Consider the following 19,276-nt stretch of genomic DNA (forward strand, 5'->3'; position numbering starts at 1 on the left):
ATGTGTGTGTATGTGTGTATAGAAAGGGGGGTCTCAGCTGGGCGCCGTGGCTCACGCCTGTAATCCCAGCACTTTGGGAGGCCGAGGCAGGTGAATCATGAGGTCAGGAGTTCCAGACCAGCCTGGCCAATATGGTGAAACCCTGTCTCTACTAAAAATATAAAAATTAGCCAGGCATGGTGGCGCATGCCTGTAATCCCAGCTACTCAGGAGGCTGAGGCAGGAGAATCGTTTGAACCCGGGAGATGGAGGTTGCAGTGAGTCGAGATCACGCCACTGCACTCCAGCCTGGACAGAGCGAGACTTCGTCTCAAAAAAAAAAAAAAAAAAAAAAAAAGGGAGAGTCTCAAGGAGATGCTTGTATGCTCACGTTCATGGGTTCAGAACTCACAAGAGCCAAAAAGCGGAAGCAACCCAAGTGTGTGTTGACAGGTGAATGAATGGACAAAAGATGGCCCATCCTAGAAAGGAAGGAAATTCTGACACTGCTGCATAGGCATGACCCCGAGGGCGTCGTGCTGAGTGAAATAAGCCTCAGAAGCGCAGGTCCTGCAGCATCCCACTTAGACGCGGTCCCTAAGGCAGTCACAGGCGCGGAGACAGACAGCCAACGTCAGTACCAGGAGCTGGGGAACGAGTGTTTAATGGGGAGCAGAGTTTCAGTTTTAGAAGATGAAGAGTCCTGGAGATGATGGTGGTGACAGTTCTGCAACCATGTGAATGTACTTAATGCCACTGAACTGGACAATGAACAATGGTTAAAACGGTAAATTTTAGCCAGGCGCAGTGGCTCACTCCTGCAGGCCCAGCACTCTAGGAGGCTGAGGTGCTGGAAGGTAGGAGGGTCACTTGAACCCAGGGGTTCAAGACCAGCATGGGCAACACAGAGAAACCTCATCTGTACAGAAAAGCTGGATGTGGTGGCACCTGCTTATAGTCCCAGCTACTTGGGAGGCTGAGGTGGGAGGATTGCTTGAACCCAGGTGTTCCAGGCTGCAGTAAGCTGAAATTGTGCCACTGCACTCCAGCCTGGGTGACAGAGTGAAACCCTGTCTCAAAAAAAAAAAAAAATCAAAAACAAAAACAAACAAAAAACAGGTAAATCTTATATTATGTACATCTTACCACAGCAAAACAATAATTATTTTACAAGCCCAGTAATAGAAAGCAACCAGAACAGAGTAGGGTGGCGACAGCCTTGGAGGTCCTCGGGGCTCCAAGTGCACCCCGGCCTGCGGGGAGTGGGCAGGGACGGGGGTGGAAAAGGGAGTGGGCTTCGGGGAAAGGGCCGGAGGGAAGCAGACCCTGCTCTGAGCCGCCTGGGCCCACGCTGGAGAACCCGTCCCGGGTCCACTGGCCGTGGCAGGGAGAGCTGGCCTGTGGCTTTGCCATGTGGCGGCCGATCCGCCCCCTCTTCTCTTCTCTGAGACTGGTGTTCCCAAACTTCTGTCCTTGTCTGTTCATCCACCAGGCTCTGAGGGCCCGCCCTGCCTGGCAAGGGGGGAACCAAAGGACCAACTTTAGCTTTCCAGAAGCCTCTGCCAGGGGAGGAGTCGACGTGAACGAATCGGTCACACACACGCGGAAAGGTGCTGCTGCTGGGGACCTGTGGGGTGGGGGAGGGGCAGAAGGAAGGTCCCCTGTTTGGGGGACCCCTTATTAAAAACAGGAGGCAAGCTGAGGTGTCCAGTTGAGTTCATCCCAGGCCCCAAAGTAATCGCACGGCCAATAAGCCCTGTCTAAGGTGAGGACGGGCGGGTCTGGACCGAGGCCCTGTCGGGAGGGAGGGTCCTGGATGTGCAAGCCACTGCACTCCAGTCTGGGTGACAGAGTAAGACCCTGTCTCTTAAAATAAACATTCAAAAAATAGAAGTTAAATCCTCTTTTGGAGACTGTGGGGTGAGGGGAGTGTGGCCACACCACAGCCCTTCCACCTCCCCGTTGTGTGCCCCGCACTGTGCTGTGCTGGCCACTGGCCTCACCCTCCCTGAAGCATGGCAGGTCCCCCACCCCCAAGGCCATGCTGGGGTGGGGACAGGGGCATGTGCTTCCCACTTGGCGGGGCTGTTCCAGACCCCTCCTCCTGTATTGGATGTGAGGACCGTGGGCCTCCCTTCCCCCAGACTACGAGAGCCTCCAAAATTGGGACCGTGCTGTTTCCCTTTCCGTGCTGCTTCCCAAAGGGCACCCAGGAAATGCTTGCTGGGTAAATCAGTGAATGAGTGAGTTCCTTCACCTGGGGGCTGGGTGGGGACAATGGAGCCTCCAGCCTCCTGGGACCTGCCCTCAGTGTGGAAAGTGAGGACCCATCTGTCTTCCTGAGGAAAACCTGGGCTTAGTCCTCCCTCTGGCCCAGGAGGGGACTGGACCCCACAGCTGGAGGGAGCCGGCTTAGCTGACGGCGAGTGTATTAAAAACAAGCTTCGGAGCAAAGCGGACAAGCTCAGGTGTTGGTAGAGTTCATCCCAGGCCCCAAAGTAATCGCACGGCAAACAAGCCCTGTCTAAATATCACGGCGGCTGGGGCGGCGGCACGCAGCGGCCTGGAAATGTCAGCCGGGGGTGGGGGCTTCTCCGAGCCCCGGGATTAGCGGAGGCACCTGAAGTGAATGCGCCCACCTCCTCCTTCCTGCTCCTGCTCAGGACCTGAGCTGGGCCAGCCCGGGGCACCTGGGGAGGGGCTCAGAGCGTCTCACTGGGGCCGGAAGCTCTTTCAACCCCAGCCCAGGCTGGTTCCCGTGGGGTGGCAGGCTGAGGAGAGTGGGGAGACTGAGCTTGGCCGGAGTGGGGCGGACGCACTTCCAGGCTCAAACCAGCAGCCCATGGATGGGGGCAGAGAAAGCTGCCCTCCTGCAGGCCCAGTGAGTCCTCAAGAGAGGGGGCCACCTGGCCACGGGGGGGTGGTGATGTTGGTTCAGGGAACCTAGGGCATCTGGACCAGCCCCTGGACAAGGCGGTCACAGCAGCCACTGCCTGAGCGGGCTGTTCCTGGGCAGGCCACCTGCGGGCTTCCCTCCAGGTCTGCCCATTGGCTCAGGGCTTCCAGAGCCCAAGGGAGCAACACGTTTCTCCTGAGCACGGGTGGAGGGAAAATCAGGATGTTTACGATTGAGTTGTCCATGGAAGCATTACCAAGCCCCCTGGAGACTGATCTCACTGCAGTGGGACCTTTGCATTCTCTCAGGCGGTGGGGGTCTCTGCCGTGTTGTCCGTAAAGTGTCAGCGTGGGGCCAACTGGGGACCTTAGCAGCCACGTCCAAGCCTCACCTGAAACAAGAACCAGAGGCCTGGGCTGCTTCTCCCTCCCCGCCCTCAGGAGCACAGAGTGGCAGGAGGTGAGCTCCATGGGCGAGGGGCTCTTACAGACCCCCAAAGCCAGGCAGGTGAAGGAGGGAAGGACAGGATTCAGGGACAGGAGACACACAGGGGGTTCCCTCTGTTCCACGATCTCCCAAATCCGAGCCCAGCTGCCCCCAGGGTGGAGGGTGCGTGGACAGCCGGCCAAGAGGGGCAGGGCCACGGAAGGCCCTGGCGAGGCCGTGGGGCCAAGCAGAGGAGCCTAGAGTGGCTGCCCACACGGGTCCTAGGTGACGCAAGGGGTCCTCCGCACCCCTGTTCTGTTTCCCCGGCTCTGACCCAGTGTGCAGGCTCTCCTCCATGTCTGTATGTGGCTGCCTGCAAGGCCCCTCTCCTCAGGCCCTGTATGTCCAAGCTGGGCCTCCTTCCTCTGATCGCCCTTGGGAGAGATGGCAATGAGGTCACCTCCTCCCCTCCCAGAGTCTGTATCTTGTGGGCAAATGCCCTGGTGCCTCCCACTGTCCTCCACGCATGCAGCTGCCTGCCCAGGTCCTGTGCGAACACAGCCCAGGGCCGTGCAGGCCACAGGTGGGGCTCATCTCCCCAGGTGGGGCCTCCAAGTCTGCACCTGCGGCTGGGAAGGGGCGTCACAGCACAGACGGAATGAAGCACATGAGCCCTGGGTGTGGACCTGCCTCAGCTCAGAGCAGTGGTGGGACCACGTCTTCTCCCTGCCACAGGCCAGGTGACTAGCACCCAAGCCTGTGGCACTGGCACTGGGGGGGGGGGGCCAGGGCAGGCTGTGGCCTTGCAATTAGATGTGATTTGCTGTCAAAGCACAGCTGCCGCCTCTGTGAGTGACTAATGAGAACTGAATGCCGCTCTTATTGCTTTTCACTCGACTAATTTGTCAGAGGCTGTCAAGAGCCAGGGGGAGGGGGCAGAGGGTGGGGACTGGAGGTCTGATTGAGTCACCGGCATGGGGGTGAGGCTGGGTGCCCGGAGGGGTCTGCAAGAAAGCAAGAGCACCTGGCAGGAACCCAGGGCCGGTGGGGACCTTGGTCATGACGTTGTGTGAGAGTCCAGAGGGACACAGGAGCTGGGGTCACCCTGTTTGTTCCATATCCATGGCTGGTCAGCTCTTCTAAGCTCCTACTGTAGGCACACGTGCACATGCATGCACAGGACACACACACACACTTACACAAGCACACACATGCATGCATGTGGACATAAAATCATACACTCACATGAATAATTTTAGAAGCATGTACACACGTGTGCACGCACTTTCACACACAGGGAAACATTCCCACACATACTCCCTGGCACAAGCATGCACATACATACACACGCACACGCACACACACACACCCTTGAATGCACACTCTGTCTCCTACACACAGACCAGAGAAAACTCCAGGCCAAGCTCTGGTGCATGGGTTCCCAAGCCTGGCTGCTCACACAACCAGGCTGCTCTTGGCAATTCCAACATCTCCATATCCCTGGAGCCTCTTGTCCTGGTGTGGGCTTCCTGGTGATGTGGGCCAGCCAGGTATGGGCGGAACCGTCCTACTCCCCCTCCAGCCCCAAGCCTGAGCCAGCCTGAGTCTGGCATGGAGCTCCTGGAGCCAGGTGAGCAGTGAGGGGTGCTGGGAGCTGGGGAGATGCCCTGTGGGTAGAGATGCACACCCTGCCCCCTCCCCCGGGTGCCCTTCCTCCCAGCTGAATGCCTGGCCGCCAGGGGCCATGGCGACTTCTCTTGCTTGGCTCTGTAACCTGCCCCCTTCATACCCTTTCCCTCCCTCTGCCTCCACCTCTGCCCAACTCGGTCCCACAGGACCCTCTGGCCACTGGATCCCCTTCCGTGGAAGGACCACCCCGACCCAGCCCCCTTGGCCTTTGGGGGTCCCACGGACACAAGGAGCTCAAGGATGACCCCTCCTCCCACAAGGGACTGCAACCGCCAATCCCTGATGCCCCCACTGTGTGGATGGCAAAACTGAGTCCAGGACCCAAGGGGCTGAGTCAGGACCCTCTTTTCAGCCCCTACATGGTGGATCTCAACACTGAGGCAGTCCCTACAGGCAACAAGGATGGAAGGACAGCACTGGCTGTCCAGCTGGAGGGGCTCAGAGAGGAGGCCACTGGGGGACAGCCTGGAGGAGGAGGGCAGCCCAGGCCTGAGGGCCTGGCAGGATTTGGTGGGGAAGAGAAAGCAGAGCCCCAGGTGGGCAGCAGCAGGAGCAGATGGGGGGCAGTGAGCCATCAGTTGGGGACAGGGAGGGTCCAGCTGCCCGTCCAGGATGTGGAGGAGGAGAGGCAGCCCACAGGTTCAGAGCCTGCAGGAGGTGTGGTGCCTGCTCCTCTGGCCTCGCTCTGGGCCTGACTTCCAAACGCCCAATTATCCCTAAATGCATCCGATCGACCGGCAGGGCGGCTGCTTCTGGGCCCACCTCGTCCATGCGCTCCGCCCGCCCGCTGCGGGGCTCCATCTGATGGCCTCATTAGGGCTAATTGCTCTGGCATTTGGGTCTGACAGGGACGGCGGATTCTGTCCTGTGTTGGGGCGTCTTGGTTCTTCCAGCTTGGGGGATGGAGGGGAGCTGCTTCCTTACACGGCAGGGAAAGGCCCTGCACCCTAGGCGGGGCAAGATGGCATGAGGGGAGGACGCAGGCCACAATGGGAACTGAGGGACAGCCCAGGGTGGCATAACACCCCGAATCCTCAGGAGGTCCCCCACTGTCTCCCAAATGTGATTGGGGGTCTAGGAGGCTGCAGGCCGGTGTCCCCAAGACCCAGGCTCTAGAGGGGGCATCTCTGGGGACCCCAGGCTGTAAAGAGAACTGCGGGGTAGACATGGGCGGGGGGGCAGTGTGTGCTCCAGCATGTGTGCATGTGTGTGCATGTACATGTGTGCACTTGTATCACCTATGTGTGTGCATGCGATGTGTACATGTGTCATGTATGAGTGCACATGTGTAGTGTGTGCTCGTGTGTGGTGCATGCATGTGTCATGTATGAGTGCACTTGTATATGTTGTGTGTACTGTGTCATATATGAGTGTGTTTGCCTGTGTAGTGCATGTGCATCTGTGTGCATCTGGTGTGTCCATGGGTCATTATGAGTGCATTCTATGTCTATTGTGTACATGAGTGCACTTGTATGTGTGGTGTGTACAGATGCCATGTAAGTGTGCTTGTACATATAGTGCATGCATGTGTCATATGCATCCTTGTGTGCATGCATGTGGTGCATACATGTGTTATGTCTGAGTGTGTCTGTATGTATGCTATGTACATGTCATGTGTGAGTGTGCTTGCATGTGCAGTGTGTGGATGGTGCTTGTACCTATGGTGTGTACATGTGTCATGGGTGCTCACATGTGCATTGAGTGTTGTGTGTGTGCGTGTGTGCCCCATGTGTGCATGTGTATGTGCCTCACACAGATGTCTGCATTTACCTAGGCACTTGCAAGAGGACAGAGGACACAGTGCTGGCTCTCAAAGATCACAGGGCCACCTGAGCCCTGTGCACACCACAGCCAGGCCATGGCTAGACCCTGCAGAGCCACAGGGCGATGCCTGTCAGCCAGGGGGCCCTGAACACCTCCTTGGCCCCTCCCCAGCACATGGCTGGGCTCATCCAGCAGGCCTGGATTTGGGAAGGGCCCGTGGTGGGCAAGGCTGGTGCTGGGGAGCAGGCCCGGTGGCCTCAGAGACTCTCCCTGTGGGCAGAGCAGCCTCACAGCCAGGTCGAAGCCAGGACTCTGCCTCTGCCCCACGCGGGGAGTGGGCACCAGTGCCAGGGCACAGACGTGCTGGGTGATTAATCTGGGTGATTAAGCCTCGGTGCTGAGAGGCTGTTGAGAGAGAACATGCTCTGTTGTGGAGCTGGCTCAGCGTTCCTTACAGCCATGGTGGCAGGGGCCGTAACCACAGGGATGGCGGGAGGAAGTGGTGGAGAGTGGTGGGGTATGGAGGTGGGAGCCCAGAGGGCTCCATGCAGGAAGGTGGAGCCTGGCACAATGGAGGGGACAGCAAGGGCTCCTCAGACCCCTGCAGGGCCCCCACTCCCCTGGTCACCTGTTTTGTCTCTGATCTGGCCTGGGTCGGCCCTTGCTCCTGGCCCCACCTCACAGCCCGCCCTGGTGGGGCTCAGCCCCAGCCTCTCTCCTTCCCAGGGGCCACTATGCTGACCCCAGGGGTCTCTTGGGCCGTGAACTCGGCCTCCAGAGAACCCTGTCCCAGCTCTGCCCTTCCCTCTGGGGTCTCTGTAGATGGGATGCTGGTGACAGCCGCCTGTCTGATTGTCCCCTGTGGCCTGGGGTCCTGAGCCCCGCAGCGCCAGGGGATGGGTGCCACTGGATCTTTGAAAGACCAGTGTCAGGCCGGGCGCGGTGGCTCACACCTGTAGTCCCAGCACTTTGGGAGGTCGAGGAGGGCGGATCACGAGGTCAGGAGATCGAGATCATCCTGGCTAACACGGTGAAACCCCGTCTCCACTAAAAATACAAAAAATTAGCCGGGCATGGTGGCGGATGCCTGTAGTCCCAGCTACTCGGGAGGCTGAGGCAGGAGAATGGCGTGAACCAGGGAGGCGGAGCTTGCAGGGAGCCGAGATCGCGCCATTGCACTCCAGCCTGGGCGACAGAGTGAGACTCGGTCTCAGAAAAAGAAAAAAAAAAAAAAAAAAAGGAAAGACCAGTGTCTTAGGAGTTGGGAAACCTGGGCTGGAGACTCACTACATGACCCCTGAGAAGTTGCACCTCAGAACCTCAGTCCTCACATCTGCAGAATGGGTCTGTGAACACCTCAGCTGCCCGAACGTGGATGCTGCAGGCTGACCCAGCACTGAGCTCTACCAAGGCCAGGGGCCAGCTGTGTGCTCCCTCCAGGTCTGTGCCCAGTGTGGAGGAGCCTCGTCCCGTGGGCGCTGCAGTGGAGCCTTCCTGGTCTTTGTGGACATCTCTGGAGAGGGCCAGAGGCAGGTGGGTGACGCAGGGCATGGCTCAATCCTGGGTGGTCCAGACTGGAGAGGTACCCTCGGGCTGGGAGTGGGGAGGCTGGCCAGGGTGGACTTTCAGGGCCTCCATGGGTATCCTCACCATCTGGAATCGGGGAGGGCCACGGCACAAAGGAGGCGAGGCCAGGGCCAGGACTGGAGTCGGGGGCACCTCCATGCCCACAGGGGCCTTGGATCTGGGATACAGCATGGTTCCCCAGCCCTGAAGCGGCTGGTGTGTGGGACAGGCTTCCCAGGAATGGACAGGCAGGGATGGATGCTGCCTGGCTGGGGCGGGAGGCTGGAGGCAGGGCAGGTGCAGGGACCTGAGGGCAGCACTCGCCTCCGCAGGGGTCCAGGGGCCTCCCCAGCCTCAGCACCTGGCCTGGGCTCCTGCTTCCAGAGAGCCTGGCCCCAAGGAAGAGTCTAGAAAGCTTAGTTCCCACTGGGCTTCCATGAAAGCACAACTGGCCTGGCAGGAAACCGAATTAAAAAGCAATATTTGTATCAGTGGAAGACATTTGCTGAAAGGTTAAATCCACATCCGGCAGTGTAGACCACGAACCTCCAGCGTGCTGTTCATCAGGCATGTCTCTCCTCCTGGCCTGGGCACCTGAGCACTGGGGCCGCCCTGGGCAGAGCTGGGGTGGGGTGCTGGGGGGTCCGGAGCTGCCTCACTGAGGGATCCCCAGCAGCCGACCCTGGGGGAGGCAAACGAGACTCTTTCTGGGGACCTTGAGGGGAGTTCGGGGGAGCCACGCAGAGCTTCAGCAGGCCTGGACACTGGGCATGGAGGGTGGGCCACCCGAGGGCCATCATCAGGGACTCAGGTGGGTGGGCCTTAGCCCCGGGTGACAGAAGCTCACAGGCCACAGGGTGAGGCCAGAGGTTGAGCCTTCAGGCTGGGGTCTTGGAGGCAAATCCCTCCAATGCCCTTCTGAGCAGGCACCCAGACCTACTGTGGGCAGGACCCATAGGAGGTGGAGGCCTTTGGGGAACGCCGTGGAGGGGCACAGCATCTCCGAGAGGACAGGGTCTGCACTGGGTGCTGGGAGACAGCAGGGGCTGAGCGGTAGGCTTCCGTGCCCCCAGGGAGGTTCCAGAGGAGCGCAAGGGAGGGGCATTAATATCATGGCAAGGAAGGGCAGGCATTGCAGAGTGAGCAGCGACGCGACGGAACTGGGTTTTGTGGGCTGTGCAGGAGCTCACCTCGACATGAGGTGGATGAGGAAAGACACTGCAAACTGGGGATCACGGAGCCCCAAATCCTTCTGGGGCAGGAAGTGGGAAGGGTTGGGGGGTCTTCCTTTTGCTCGGACTGAGCACTCAGCCTGCCTGCAGAGGACAGCGGGGAGCCGCCGAGGGGTGTGGAACAGGGATGCCATGGCTGAAGCAGTTTTAGGCAAGGTCTAAGGGGCTATTGTTGAAGAGAGAACGGGGAGGGGGGTGTCCCACAGCTGACAGGAGCAGAGTAGGCCCTGAGAGATGCCAGCTCTGGGTGCCACAGTGACCAGCCAGGGTAGGCCATCGAGAAGTCAGGGCTTCTGGCTCCTGCTGGGCCCAGGGTGTCATCTTGGGCTGCCAACACCAGAAAGCCCAGCAGATACAGGAAGCCCCATGCTCTGTTGGAAATGGTTCTTCTCCAGGAGGGCCAGCGGTGGCAGTGTTCAGCCGCAGGCCATGCACTCTGAGGCACGTCCTTCCCGCTGTACAGTCCACCACTGTCAAGGTGGGCTCTGGCCATCTCTGCTGACCCCAGAGGGATGAGGAGGCCTCCCCTTCCACCATAAGGGCCAGAAGCCACCCTGGGCAAGGGCATCACTCTCCCTGGGTGGGGCAGTGGCTGGGAGCAGGAGGTGCCAGTGGGCGTGGGCTGGATGTGGGTGCCTGTGGACTGCGGGGCGGACACCGAACTCGGGGGAGGCTGTAGGCTGAGGTTGTCCTCAAGGGAGTTCTCAGGTCACCACAGGGTCACCCTCGCCCCAGGGCCCGGTGGGGTAGAGGAGAAACTGCAAAGGTCTCTCCAAGTGGAAGGGCGTCAGGGCCCTCAGCACTGAGGGACATGCATGCTCTTCAAAGAAGGGGCCACAGGACCCCCGAGGGAAACCAGGAGGCTAGCAGTGGGCCATAGAGGGGCTGAGTGGGGTGGGTGGAAGCTGTCCCTGGCATGCTGTCCTGGCCCTGGTCGCCCTGGCCATCCTGGTGGGAACTGTGATGCAGGAGGTGGGAGCCATTTGGAAACGTGTGGCGTCTCCTTGGAGATGGTCTTCTCCAGGCTCCCAGGGTCCTCCACACGGGACGGGTGGGCCCTCCTGGGACATTCTGGACCCCACGGGGCGAGCTTGGGGAGCCGCTGCAAGAGCCACACCTGCAGGGCCTGGGGGCTGAGGGCAGATGGCACTCCTCGGAACCACATCTACGGCCTGGAATCTTCTGGAGAAGCAAACAAATTGCCTCCTGATGTCCAGGCTGGAGGCTGGATTCCCCGTCTTGGGGCTTTGTGGGTCTGTCTGCCACGAGGGTCTGGTGTTCATTAAAAGTGAGCCCCTGGGCTGCCAGAGGGCCCCTCCCTGTGTGCTCCCTTGAGGGGTGTGGGGCCAAGGGGACCCTGGCTGTCTCAGCCCCCCACAGAGCACGAGCCCCTGGTCCCTGCAAGCCCGCGGGCTGAGGATGATTCAGACAGGGCTGGGGAGTGAAGGCAATTAGATTCCACGGACGCGCCCTTTCTCCTGCGCCTTCCTCCCTCCCTCCCCACCCACCCCCGCCTCCATCAGGCACAGCAGGCAGGGGTGGGGGACGTAAGGAGGGGAAGGTGGGGGACCCAGAGGGGGCTTTGACGTCAGCTCAGCTTATAAGAGGCTGCTGGGCCAGGGCTGTGGAGACGGAGCCCGGACCTCCACACTGAGCCATGCCCACCCCCGACGCCACCACGCCACAGGCCAAGGGCTTCCGCAGGGCCGTGTCTGAGCTGGACGCCAAGCAGGCAGAGGCCATCATGGTAAGAGGGCAGGTAGGTGCCCGGCGGCTGCAGTGGACCGGAGCCCAGGGCTAGTGCCAGCTGCCTCTGCCACTCCCCAACCTGGCTGGCAGCCCCAGGCTCAGGGTCCATGCAAACCCCTGGGACCTGGCGTGGGTGTGGAGTCCTGGGCACAGCGGCATCCCCTGTGCCTGGTGTTTGAGTCCCTGTTGGGGGAGGGTGAGGTGATGCCTGTCCCTGTGTGTGCCCCTCTTAGGCCGACCTCCCTCAGGGGTTGTGTGGGTCCTTGTGTCGTTTCATCTTGAATCTTAACGATGGGAACGTGGAAACAAATCCATCCAAAAAATCCCAGATGGCCAGAGGTCCCCGGCTGCTGCACACAGCCCCCACCCTACTCCCACCTGCCCCTGCCTCCCTCTGCCCCGGCTGCCCTGGTCAGCACCCCAACCAGCCTGCCTGCTTGGGGAGGCAGCCAGCCCCAAGGCCCTTCCCAGGCTGTAGCAGCAGCTCATGGTGGGGGGTCCTGGGCAAATAGGGGGCAAGATTCAAAGGGTATCTGGGATCTGGGGCGATTCCCATTGGCCTGTTCCTCCCTTATTTCCCTCATTCATTCATTCATTCATTCACCATGGAGTCTGTGTTCCCTGTGACCTGCACTTGGAAACCCTGTGTACAGGGGACTGTGTGGGCCAGGCTGGATAATCGGGAGTTTTCAGCCTACAGGAGGGTTCTTCAGTGCCTCCTGGGCACTCAGCACCGTGGGCTCCCTGGCACATTTAAAATGGGTTTTTATTTATGGACCTTGATTGAAACGTGGTGTGAGTTGTAGCAGCGTCATTTCCAGGTACCTTCTCAGGGACACAGGGCGCCCTCCCCCATCCTCCCCCCCCCTTCCCCACCCTCCCCAACCAGGCTCCCCATCAGGCATCCCCTCCCCAGGGGGACCCAGGGCCCAGCCTCACAGGCTCTCCGTGGCCTGGAACTGCAGCCCCAGCTGCATCCTACACCCCCACCCCGAGGGTAAGAGGGAATTCTGGGAGGGGCTTCTGCTGCTCCCCTTCACATTCCACGACCCTGGAAGCCCAGGATGAAGCTGATTCTTCTCCTACAAGGGGCCCAGAGGCTTCTTGGTAGTTCAGCTCCAAGGGATGAGCCCCAGGTGTCTGCCAAGTCCCCCTCTGTCCAGGCCTGGGACAGCTCTGGGATCGAGGGGTCAGAGGCGCTGAGTCCAGGGAGAGACACCTGCACCCAGAGCTATGACAAAGGGTGGAGGGATGACAAGGCAGCCAGGAGCGGGCACCTGAGGGGTGGCACAGAGGGGCAGGGCCTGAGGACGGGCATCCTGATGGGAGTGTGAGAAAGGGTCCCCTGTGCAGGAGCCAGGAGGGTAAGGGGGTTGTTCACTGGCGCCCTGTGGGGGCAGCTCCTTCCTGAGCTACCGTTCCCTCCCCGGCAGCTGATGCCACTGTCCATCAAGGCATCGCCCTCTTCCCATCACTAATCCAGTTAGCGCCTGGCCTGGGGATGAGTGACACAGCGTCTCTGTCTGTCTGCTCCCCACAGAGTGGCGAGCACCCTCCCAGCCCCCACTCCTCCTCCACCACCACCGCTTCTGGCTGGGCTGCCCCCATTGGGAAGGGCGTGCAATGCCCGCAGGCACCTTGGCTAGCATCTGCTCCAGCAGGCATGCAGTAGGCACTCAAAAATGTGCTCTCATCCCCGGCCTCTGTGCCATCAGCGCCGCCTGACTGTGGGACCAGCTCTGGGTGGGGGTCCCCGGGTCTCAGCAGATGGAGGAGGCAAGGCTGTTCCGTGTCCCCACAGTCCCCGAGGTTCATTGGGCGGAGGCAGAGCCTCATCGAGGACGCCCGCAAGGAGCGGGAGGCGGCGGTGGCAGCAGCGGCTGCTGCAGCCCCCTTGGAGCCCGGGGACCCCCTGGAGGCCGTGGCCTTTGAGGAGAAGGAAGGGAAGGCCGTGCTAAACCTGCTCTTCTCCCTGAGGGCCACCAAGCCCTCGGCGCTGTCCCGAGCTGTGAAGGTGTTGGAGGTGAGCTGGTGGCCTTCGTGTCCCTGGGGCAAGTTCACCTGTGGGTGGGGCTGTGTGGGCTGAGTTCCTGACCCCTCTATAGCAGAGGTGCAGCTGCCCAGGCCCCCGTGGCTGGCACAGAATGCAGCGGGGGAGTGTCAGGCCTCAGCTCAGCCCCCATGGCATCTAGAAACACCCCCGTGTTTTTGAGGGATCCTGAGACCAGCCCTAGGGCTGAGGCCACCAAGCCCCACTGTGCCTCTTGCCTTGCCCATCCCCTGGATCCCCCTCACCCACCATTGCACACATGGGGGGCTCCCAGCAGGGCAGCGTGCCCTCTCCTACCCACCCAGCACAGCAGCTGAGGTGACCACTGATTGCATTAGTCACTCTGGCCCTGCTGTGCCCCGGGGGGCAGGTGACCCAGCTCCCAGAAGAAGCTCCCAAATGACATTAAAGCCAGACTCCCCGCCCCCCAGCTCCCAGAGCCAGCTTTGTGGCCCGAGGGCCACTGCGACCCACCGCCCTTGTTGCTAGGCAACAGGAGGTGGGGGTGGAGCGGACCCTTCCGGCCAGTGTCCTGGATGCTCAGGGGCCAGTGAGACTCAGGGCCCATCCTACAAACCTGGATGAGGCCACCAGGATTGGAGGCACCTTCTGACCAGTGGCTGAGGAGCCGGACTGTGTGGCACGGCCTTGGGACACACACACAGAGCCGCCCAGAAGCAGGTTAAGCCTCAAGCTGTGACAACTCCTGGTTAGGCACGTGACACAAAACCCAACTTGCCAGTGGCAAACCCTGGCCTGGTGGCCAACAGCTGACCTGAGACTGGAAGAACGGGCTCTGTGTGCTGCTAGCACAAAAGTCAAGGGCAGGGCCTGACCAGCCAGCCAGATGTGGCTCCTTATCCCCCCTCCTCACCCTCTCTCTCCATCTCTATCTCTTTCTCCTTCTCTCTCTCTTCCTGCTTTCGCTCCCTAAGACGTTTGAAGCCAAAATTCACCACCTAGAGACCCGGCCCGCCCAGAGGCCGCGAGCCGGGGGCCCCCACCTGGAGTACTTCGTGCGCCTCGAGGTGCCCCGAGGGGACCTGGCCGCCCTGCTCAGTGGTGTGCGCCAGGTATCAGAGGACGTGCGCAGCCCCGCGGGGCCCAAGGGTGAGGCGGTTTTCTGTTCTTGAGTGATGACGCTGAGACGCTGGGGTGCAGGGGCTCCTGCAGGGGGACCCTACAGTGACCCCGTGGTGGTGGCCTGGTTCCCTCTCTGCGGGCCCCACCCCACCCCCCGTTTTGCTACACATCCGTGTCTGGGCCTGGGGCCACCTCCAGGATCCCCCCGCAGCTATCACAGCCCCGGCTGCCTCTGCCCCCTGGAAGTCTTGTAGGCGAGGCTGCTTCAAGGTGGGTGACATGGTCCCACGGCTCCGAGCTCACCATGATCTCTTCCTCCATCCCCCATAAAGTCCCCTGGTTCCCAAGAAAAGTGTCAGAGCTGGACAAGTGTCATCACCTGGTCACCAAGTTTGACCCTGACCTGGACTTGGACCACCCGGTGAGTGGTGTGCCCCCCACTCAGGCCTCCTGCCCCTGATCACATCCCCTACCCTTAGCCCAACCCTGGACAGGAGTCTGCCGGCTTCAGGACCCCTGTGGCCTGTGCCCCCACCCACCCCAGCACAGCCTCCTGACCCGTGCATCCCCTCTGCCCTCAGGGCTTCTCGGACCAGGTGTACCGCCAGCGGAGGAAGCTGATTGCTGAGATCGCCTTCCAGTACAGGCAGTGAGGGGCCCCTGCGCTCGGGACCCAGACTCTGTCCTGCAGGCTGACGCTGGACCTGGGGGGTGGGAGGGAAGGACAAAGGGGAGGACCCATCTTGTCACCAGCATCAGTCAGGCAGCTCTGCTCCAGGGCTTTCCATGTCCCCAAATCCCAGTGGGGAAACTGAGGCCCAGAGGGGCTAGAGCAACCCGCTGAGGCCGCACAGCCGGCTCATGGCACAGTCAGCCGGGGTGCACCCTCCTGTCCATCCTCCAACCCAAAGGCCTCGCTGCACTAGGCGGGTGTGGACCTGTGCCCAGCGAGGCTCCCTCCCTCCCTCTTGCCCTTCCCACTCCCCGAGGGGACCTGCTGACCACTGGCCCCCTCCCCAGTGGCGACCCGATTCCCCGTGTGGAGTACACCGCCGAGGAGATTGCCACCTGGTGAGGCCCCCGTGCAGCTAGGGGCGGGGGAGGAGCCCGGGGGATGCCTCCTGGAATCCTGGCACGTGAGGGCCGCCTCCAGGGACCTTGGCACAGCAGGAGAGACTAAGGCCAGGAAGAAGAGGGACTTGCAGGGCTCAGAATGTTGGGTTGGGAGGAAGAGGCTACCCATCCTGACGGGCCATCCCCAGTGTGCTGAGGGACCGCCCCCTCACGGCCCCCTGTCCCCCGGGATTCCCTAAAGCCACCAGCAAAAGCCCCTCTCAGGGGCTTGGGTCTTCAGGAGTCCCCAAGAGGCCTGTGTTGGTAGGGGCTCAGGCAGCAGAGGCACCCACAGCTCAGGAGGGGCTTCAGGGTGGGGGTTTCGGGTCCTGGGGTGGGGCATTGGAGGGCCCTGAGCCCCGCTGCCCGCAGGAAGGAGGTCTACACCACGCTGAAGGGCCTCTACGCCACGCACGCCTGCGGGGAGCACCTGGAGGCCTTTGCTCTGCTGGAGCGCTTCAGCGGCTACCGGGAAGACAATATCCCCCAGCTGGAGGACGTCTCCCGCTTCCTGAAGGGTGTGCCCAGACGGGAGAGGCGCGGAGCCCGGGGGCCGGGGATGGTCAGCCACGCGCCCTACCCCAGCGCGGCTCCAGCCCGTCCCGGCTTGGCAGTGACCAGCGTGGCCCCTTGCAGAGCGCACGGGCTTCCAGCTGCGGCCTGTGGCCGGCCTGCTGTCCGCTCGGGACTTCCTGGCCAGCCTGGCCTTCCGCGTGTTCCAGTGCACCCAGTATATCCGCCACGCGTCCTCGCCCATGCACTCCCCTGAGCCGTGAGTGCACGCCCTGGCCGCCAGCCCGAGGGTGGGGGGTGCGACGGGCGGCCCCTCAGCCCCTCTCTCCCTCCTACGAGCAGGGACTGCTGCCACGAGCTGCTGGGGCACGTGCCCATGCTGGCAGACCGCACCTTCGCGCAGTTCTCACAGGTACGCTGTGGCCTCGGAGGGAGCCGGGGTCACCCAGGGGCTGGCTTGGCACCGGGGGAGGGAGGGGCGTCGATGTGCGGGTGGGTGAAGTGTGCCGCCTGCTCCTGGGCCCCGCCAAGGAGGCTCAGTGCCCCGAGAGTCGCGCGGCATGGGGGGGGCTGGAGCAGAGCCTCCCACGGCCTGTGCTGCCACCTGCCGGCTACCTGGGACCGGCGCCCACAGACTTAGGAATATGGTCAAGGAGGGCTGCCTGGAGGAGGAGGCCCGGTGGAGGTGCGGATCCTGAGTGGCCAGGGAAGGTCTCTGCTGCCCGGAAAATGTCCCAGAGACCCCTGGTGGGGCTGCTGACACCCCCGGCGCCCCCACCTCGAGCATGACCCAAGGCTGCCTCTCCCTATCCTTCATCCTCCTCCCCGCTCCACAGGACATTGGCCTGGCGTCCCTGGGGGCCTCGGATGAGGAAATTGAGAAGCTGTCCACGGTGGGTTGACCCCTCTCTGCAGGGCCCAGGGTGTGGGCTTGGGGTTCTGAATCCAGGCCTCGCCCTCCTGCCGTCGAGGCTGAGGCCTCTCCTTCCACCCATGAATCGTGACCCTCACCCTGGCCTGCCTGCGTCCTGGCCTGGCCTCCCTGGGGGTGGTGTCCTGGTCACGGGTGACCAGGGGCTGCCCGGTGGGCGGCAGCTGCCTCTGGGCTGATGCTGCCCGGCTTCCCCGCAGCTGTACTGGTTCACGGTGGAGTTTGGGCTGTGCAAGCAGAATGGGGAGGTGAAGGCCTACGGCGCCGGGCTGCTGTCCTCCTACGGGGAGCTCCTGGTGAGACTCTCTCCTTGCTGCAGCCCCCAGCAGAGGGGCAGGGCTGGGGGACAGTGCAGGGAGGGGACAGGCTCCCAGCGGGAGGAAACTGAGGCCTGGGCCTCTGGGACTCAGGCTCTGTTTGGGAGAAGGCTTGTCTCTGCCCAGTCCTCACCCCACACTATCCCAGGCCTCAGAAGGCCCGGCGGGGGAGGTGGGGGTGACTCTGCCCAAGGAACCCATCCAGCATCAGGCCACGGTGCCCCACTTCCCTCGGGGACCGGCATGCAGTGGAGTCAGTGATGCCACTGGCCTCCTGCCAGCACTGCCTGTCTGAGGAGCCCGAGATTCGGGCCTTCGACCCTGAAGCTGCGGCCGTGCAGCCCTACCAAGACCAGACATACCAGTCAGTCTACTTCGTGTCTGAGAGCTTCAGTGACGCCAAGGACAAGCTCAGGTGGGCTAGGCTCCTAGGGCAAGCCCCCCACGGTGCCCCCAAACTGGGCCAGCCAGGCCTTCCTTCTGGCCTTGACCAGGGCTGGACCTTTGAGCCCAGGTCACAGATGAGAAAACCGACCCCTGGTTGCAGCAGCCCCCACACAGCGGGGACACCACCCGTGAGAAGGATCCCAGCGTCTGGGGAGGGGCAGACCTGCAGCACTGGGGGCTGCTGGGTGGCCGGGTCAAGGCCGGTCTTGGAGATGCTGGCAGAGCCTGAGCTTTGTGAGGAGGTCCTGTGGAACCTGTCCTGGCCCCCTGCCCTGGGATGGGGAGAAGTCAGGGGGGATAGACAGAGTCAAGGTGGGGGGCAGGGTGGGAGTGGGGTCCCCAGGGCTGGGGGCCTTTGGTGCAGTGACCAGAGTGTCAGGAGAGGGGAGCAAAGCCCACTAGCCTCATCCTCATAAAAGGTCTCATCATTTTTCCTCCAGCCTCCAGTTGTGCACTGGGGAAACTGAGGCCAGGGACTATGTGTCCAGCGGACAGGGGTACTGAATCCCACCCACAGCCTTAGGGATATGGTCAAGGAAAGCTTCCCGGAGGAGGCCCAGTGGAGGTGCAGGGAGGGATGGGATGCCCGGCAGAGTCTCTAGTGGAAAAGGCGCCTAGCCTATCTCCCCCATGAACCCCCTCACCCAGCCCTGGAAGAGGCCTCAGTGTCCCGCCTGTGACCAGGTGGCTCAGAAAAGCCCTGGGAGCTCTGAGCCACTGTGAAGGTGGAAACGTGGCCCCTGGCCTCCCCTGTCCTGGAGGCTGCAGACTCTGCCCGCCAGCTGACGAGGGCTCTGCCGCTCTCCTCCCCAGGAGCTATGCCTCACGCATCCAGCGCCCCTTCTCCGTGAAGTTCGACCCGTACACGCTGGCCATCGACGTGCTGGACAGCCCCCAGGCCGTGCGGCGCTCCTTGGAGGGTGTCCAGGACGAGCTGGACACCCTTGCCCATGCGCTGAGTGCCATTGGCTAGGTGCAGGGTGCCCCCGAGGGCCCTTCCCAACCTCCCCTGGTCCTGCACTGTCCCGGAGCTCAGGCCCTGGTGAAGGGCTGGGTCCCAGGTGCCCCCCATGCCCTCCCTGCTGCCAGGCTCCCACTGCCCCTGCACCTGCTTCTCAGCGCAACAGCTGTGTGTGTGCCTGTGGTGAGGTTGTGCTGCCTGTGGTGAGGTCCTGTCCTGGCTCCCAGGGTCCTGGGGGCTGCCGCGCTGCCCTCTGCCCTTCCCTGACACTGTCTGCTGCCCCAATCACCATCACAATAAAAGAAAGTGTGGTCTCTACACGTGACTGGCCCCACGTCTGTGCCGCAGAGACAGACCCTGGGATCCCCAGGCTCCCACACCCCCACTCCAGCCTCACTCAGAGGTTTTGCCCTGGTCTCCTTCCTCTTCTGGGAGACGGCTGGCTGCCCTGGCCAGGCAGCTGGCCCCTCCAGGCCTGGTTTCCCGGCTCACCCTGAGGCCCCACCCAGCTCTGAGCCCCAGGCAGCTCCAGAGGCTCAGGCACCCTGGCTGAGCTGCTG

The 19,276-nt window shown here is 62.0% G+C and overlaps 1 protein-coding gene across 3 annotated transcripts; it reads left to right on the forward strand.

The window, feature by feature from the left end:
- Positions 1 to 11,180: 11,180 nt before the first annotated feature.
- On the forward strand, positions 11,181 to 19,034 carry TH (tyrosine hydroxylase). 3 transcript variants are annotated; one of them, XM_055294543.2, is made up of 14 exons: positions 11,181 to 11,311; positions 12,218 to 12,298; positions 13,103 to 13,324; positions 14,287 to 14,461; positions 14,767 to 14,855; positions 15,016 to 15,083; positions 15,455 to 15,505; positions 15,920 to 16,065; positions 16,184 to 16,319; positions 16,403 to 16,472; positions 16,897 to 16,953; positions 17,192 to 17,287; positions 17,590 to 17,723; positions 18,569 to 19,034. In XM_055294543.2, exons 1-14 carry the CDS (start codon positions 11,210 to 11,212, stop codon positions 18,726 to 18,728), a joined length of 1,587 nt encoding a protein of 528 aa, XP_055150518.2. In that variant the 5' UTR covers positions 11,181 to 11,209; the 3' UTR covers positions 18,729 to 19,034. The 3 variants fall into 3 exon arrangements, with proteins under 3 accessions (XP_055150518.2, XP_055150521.2, XP_055150522.2); XM_055294546.2 differs by having other exon boundaries at positions 11,181 to 11,299; XM_055294547.2 differs by lacking the exon at positions 12,218 to 12,298 and having other exon boundaries at positions 11,181 to 11,299.
- Positions 19,035 to 19,276: the final 242 nt, after the last annotated feature.

This window comes from Symphalangus syndactylus, chromosome 1 (genome assembly GCF_028878055.3).
Source record: "Symphalangus syndactylus isolate Jambi chromosome 1, NHGRI_mSymSyn1-v2.1_pri, whole genome shotgun sequence".
In the NCBI taxonomy this organism is placed as follows: domain Eukaryota; kingdom Metazoa; phylum Chordata; class Mammalia; order Primates; family Hylobatidae; genus Symphalangus; species Symphalangus syndactylus.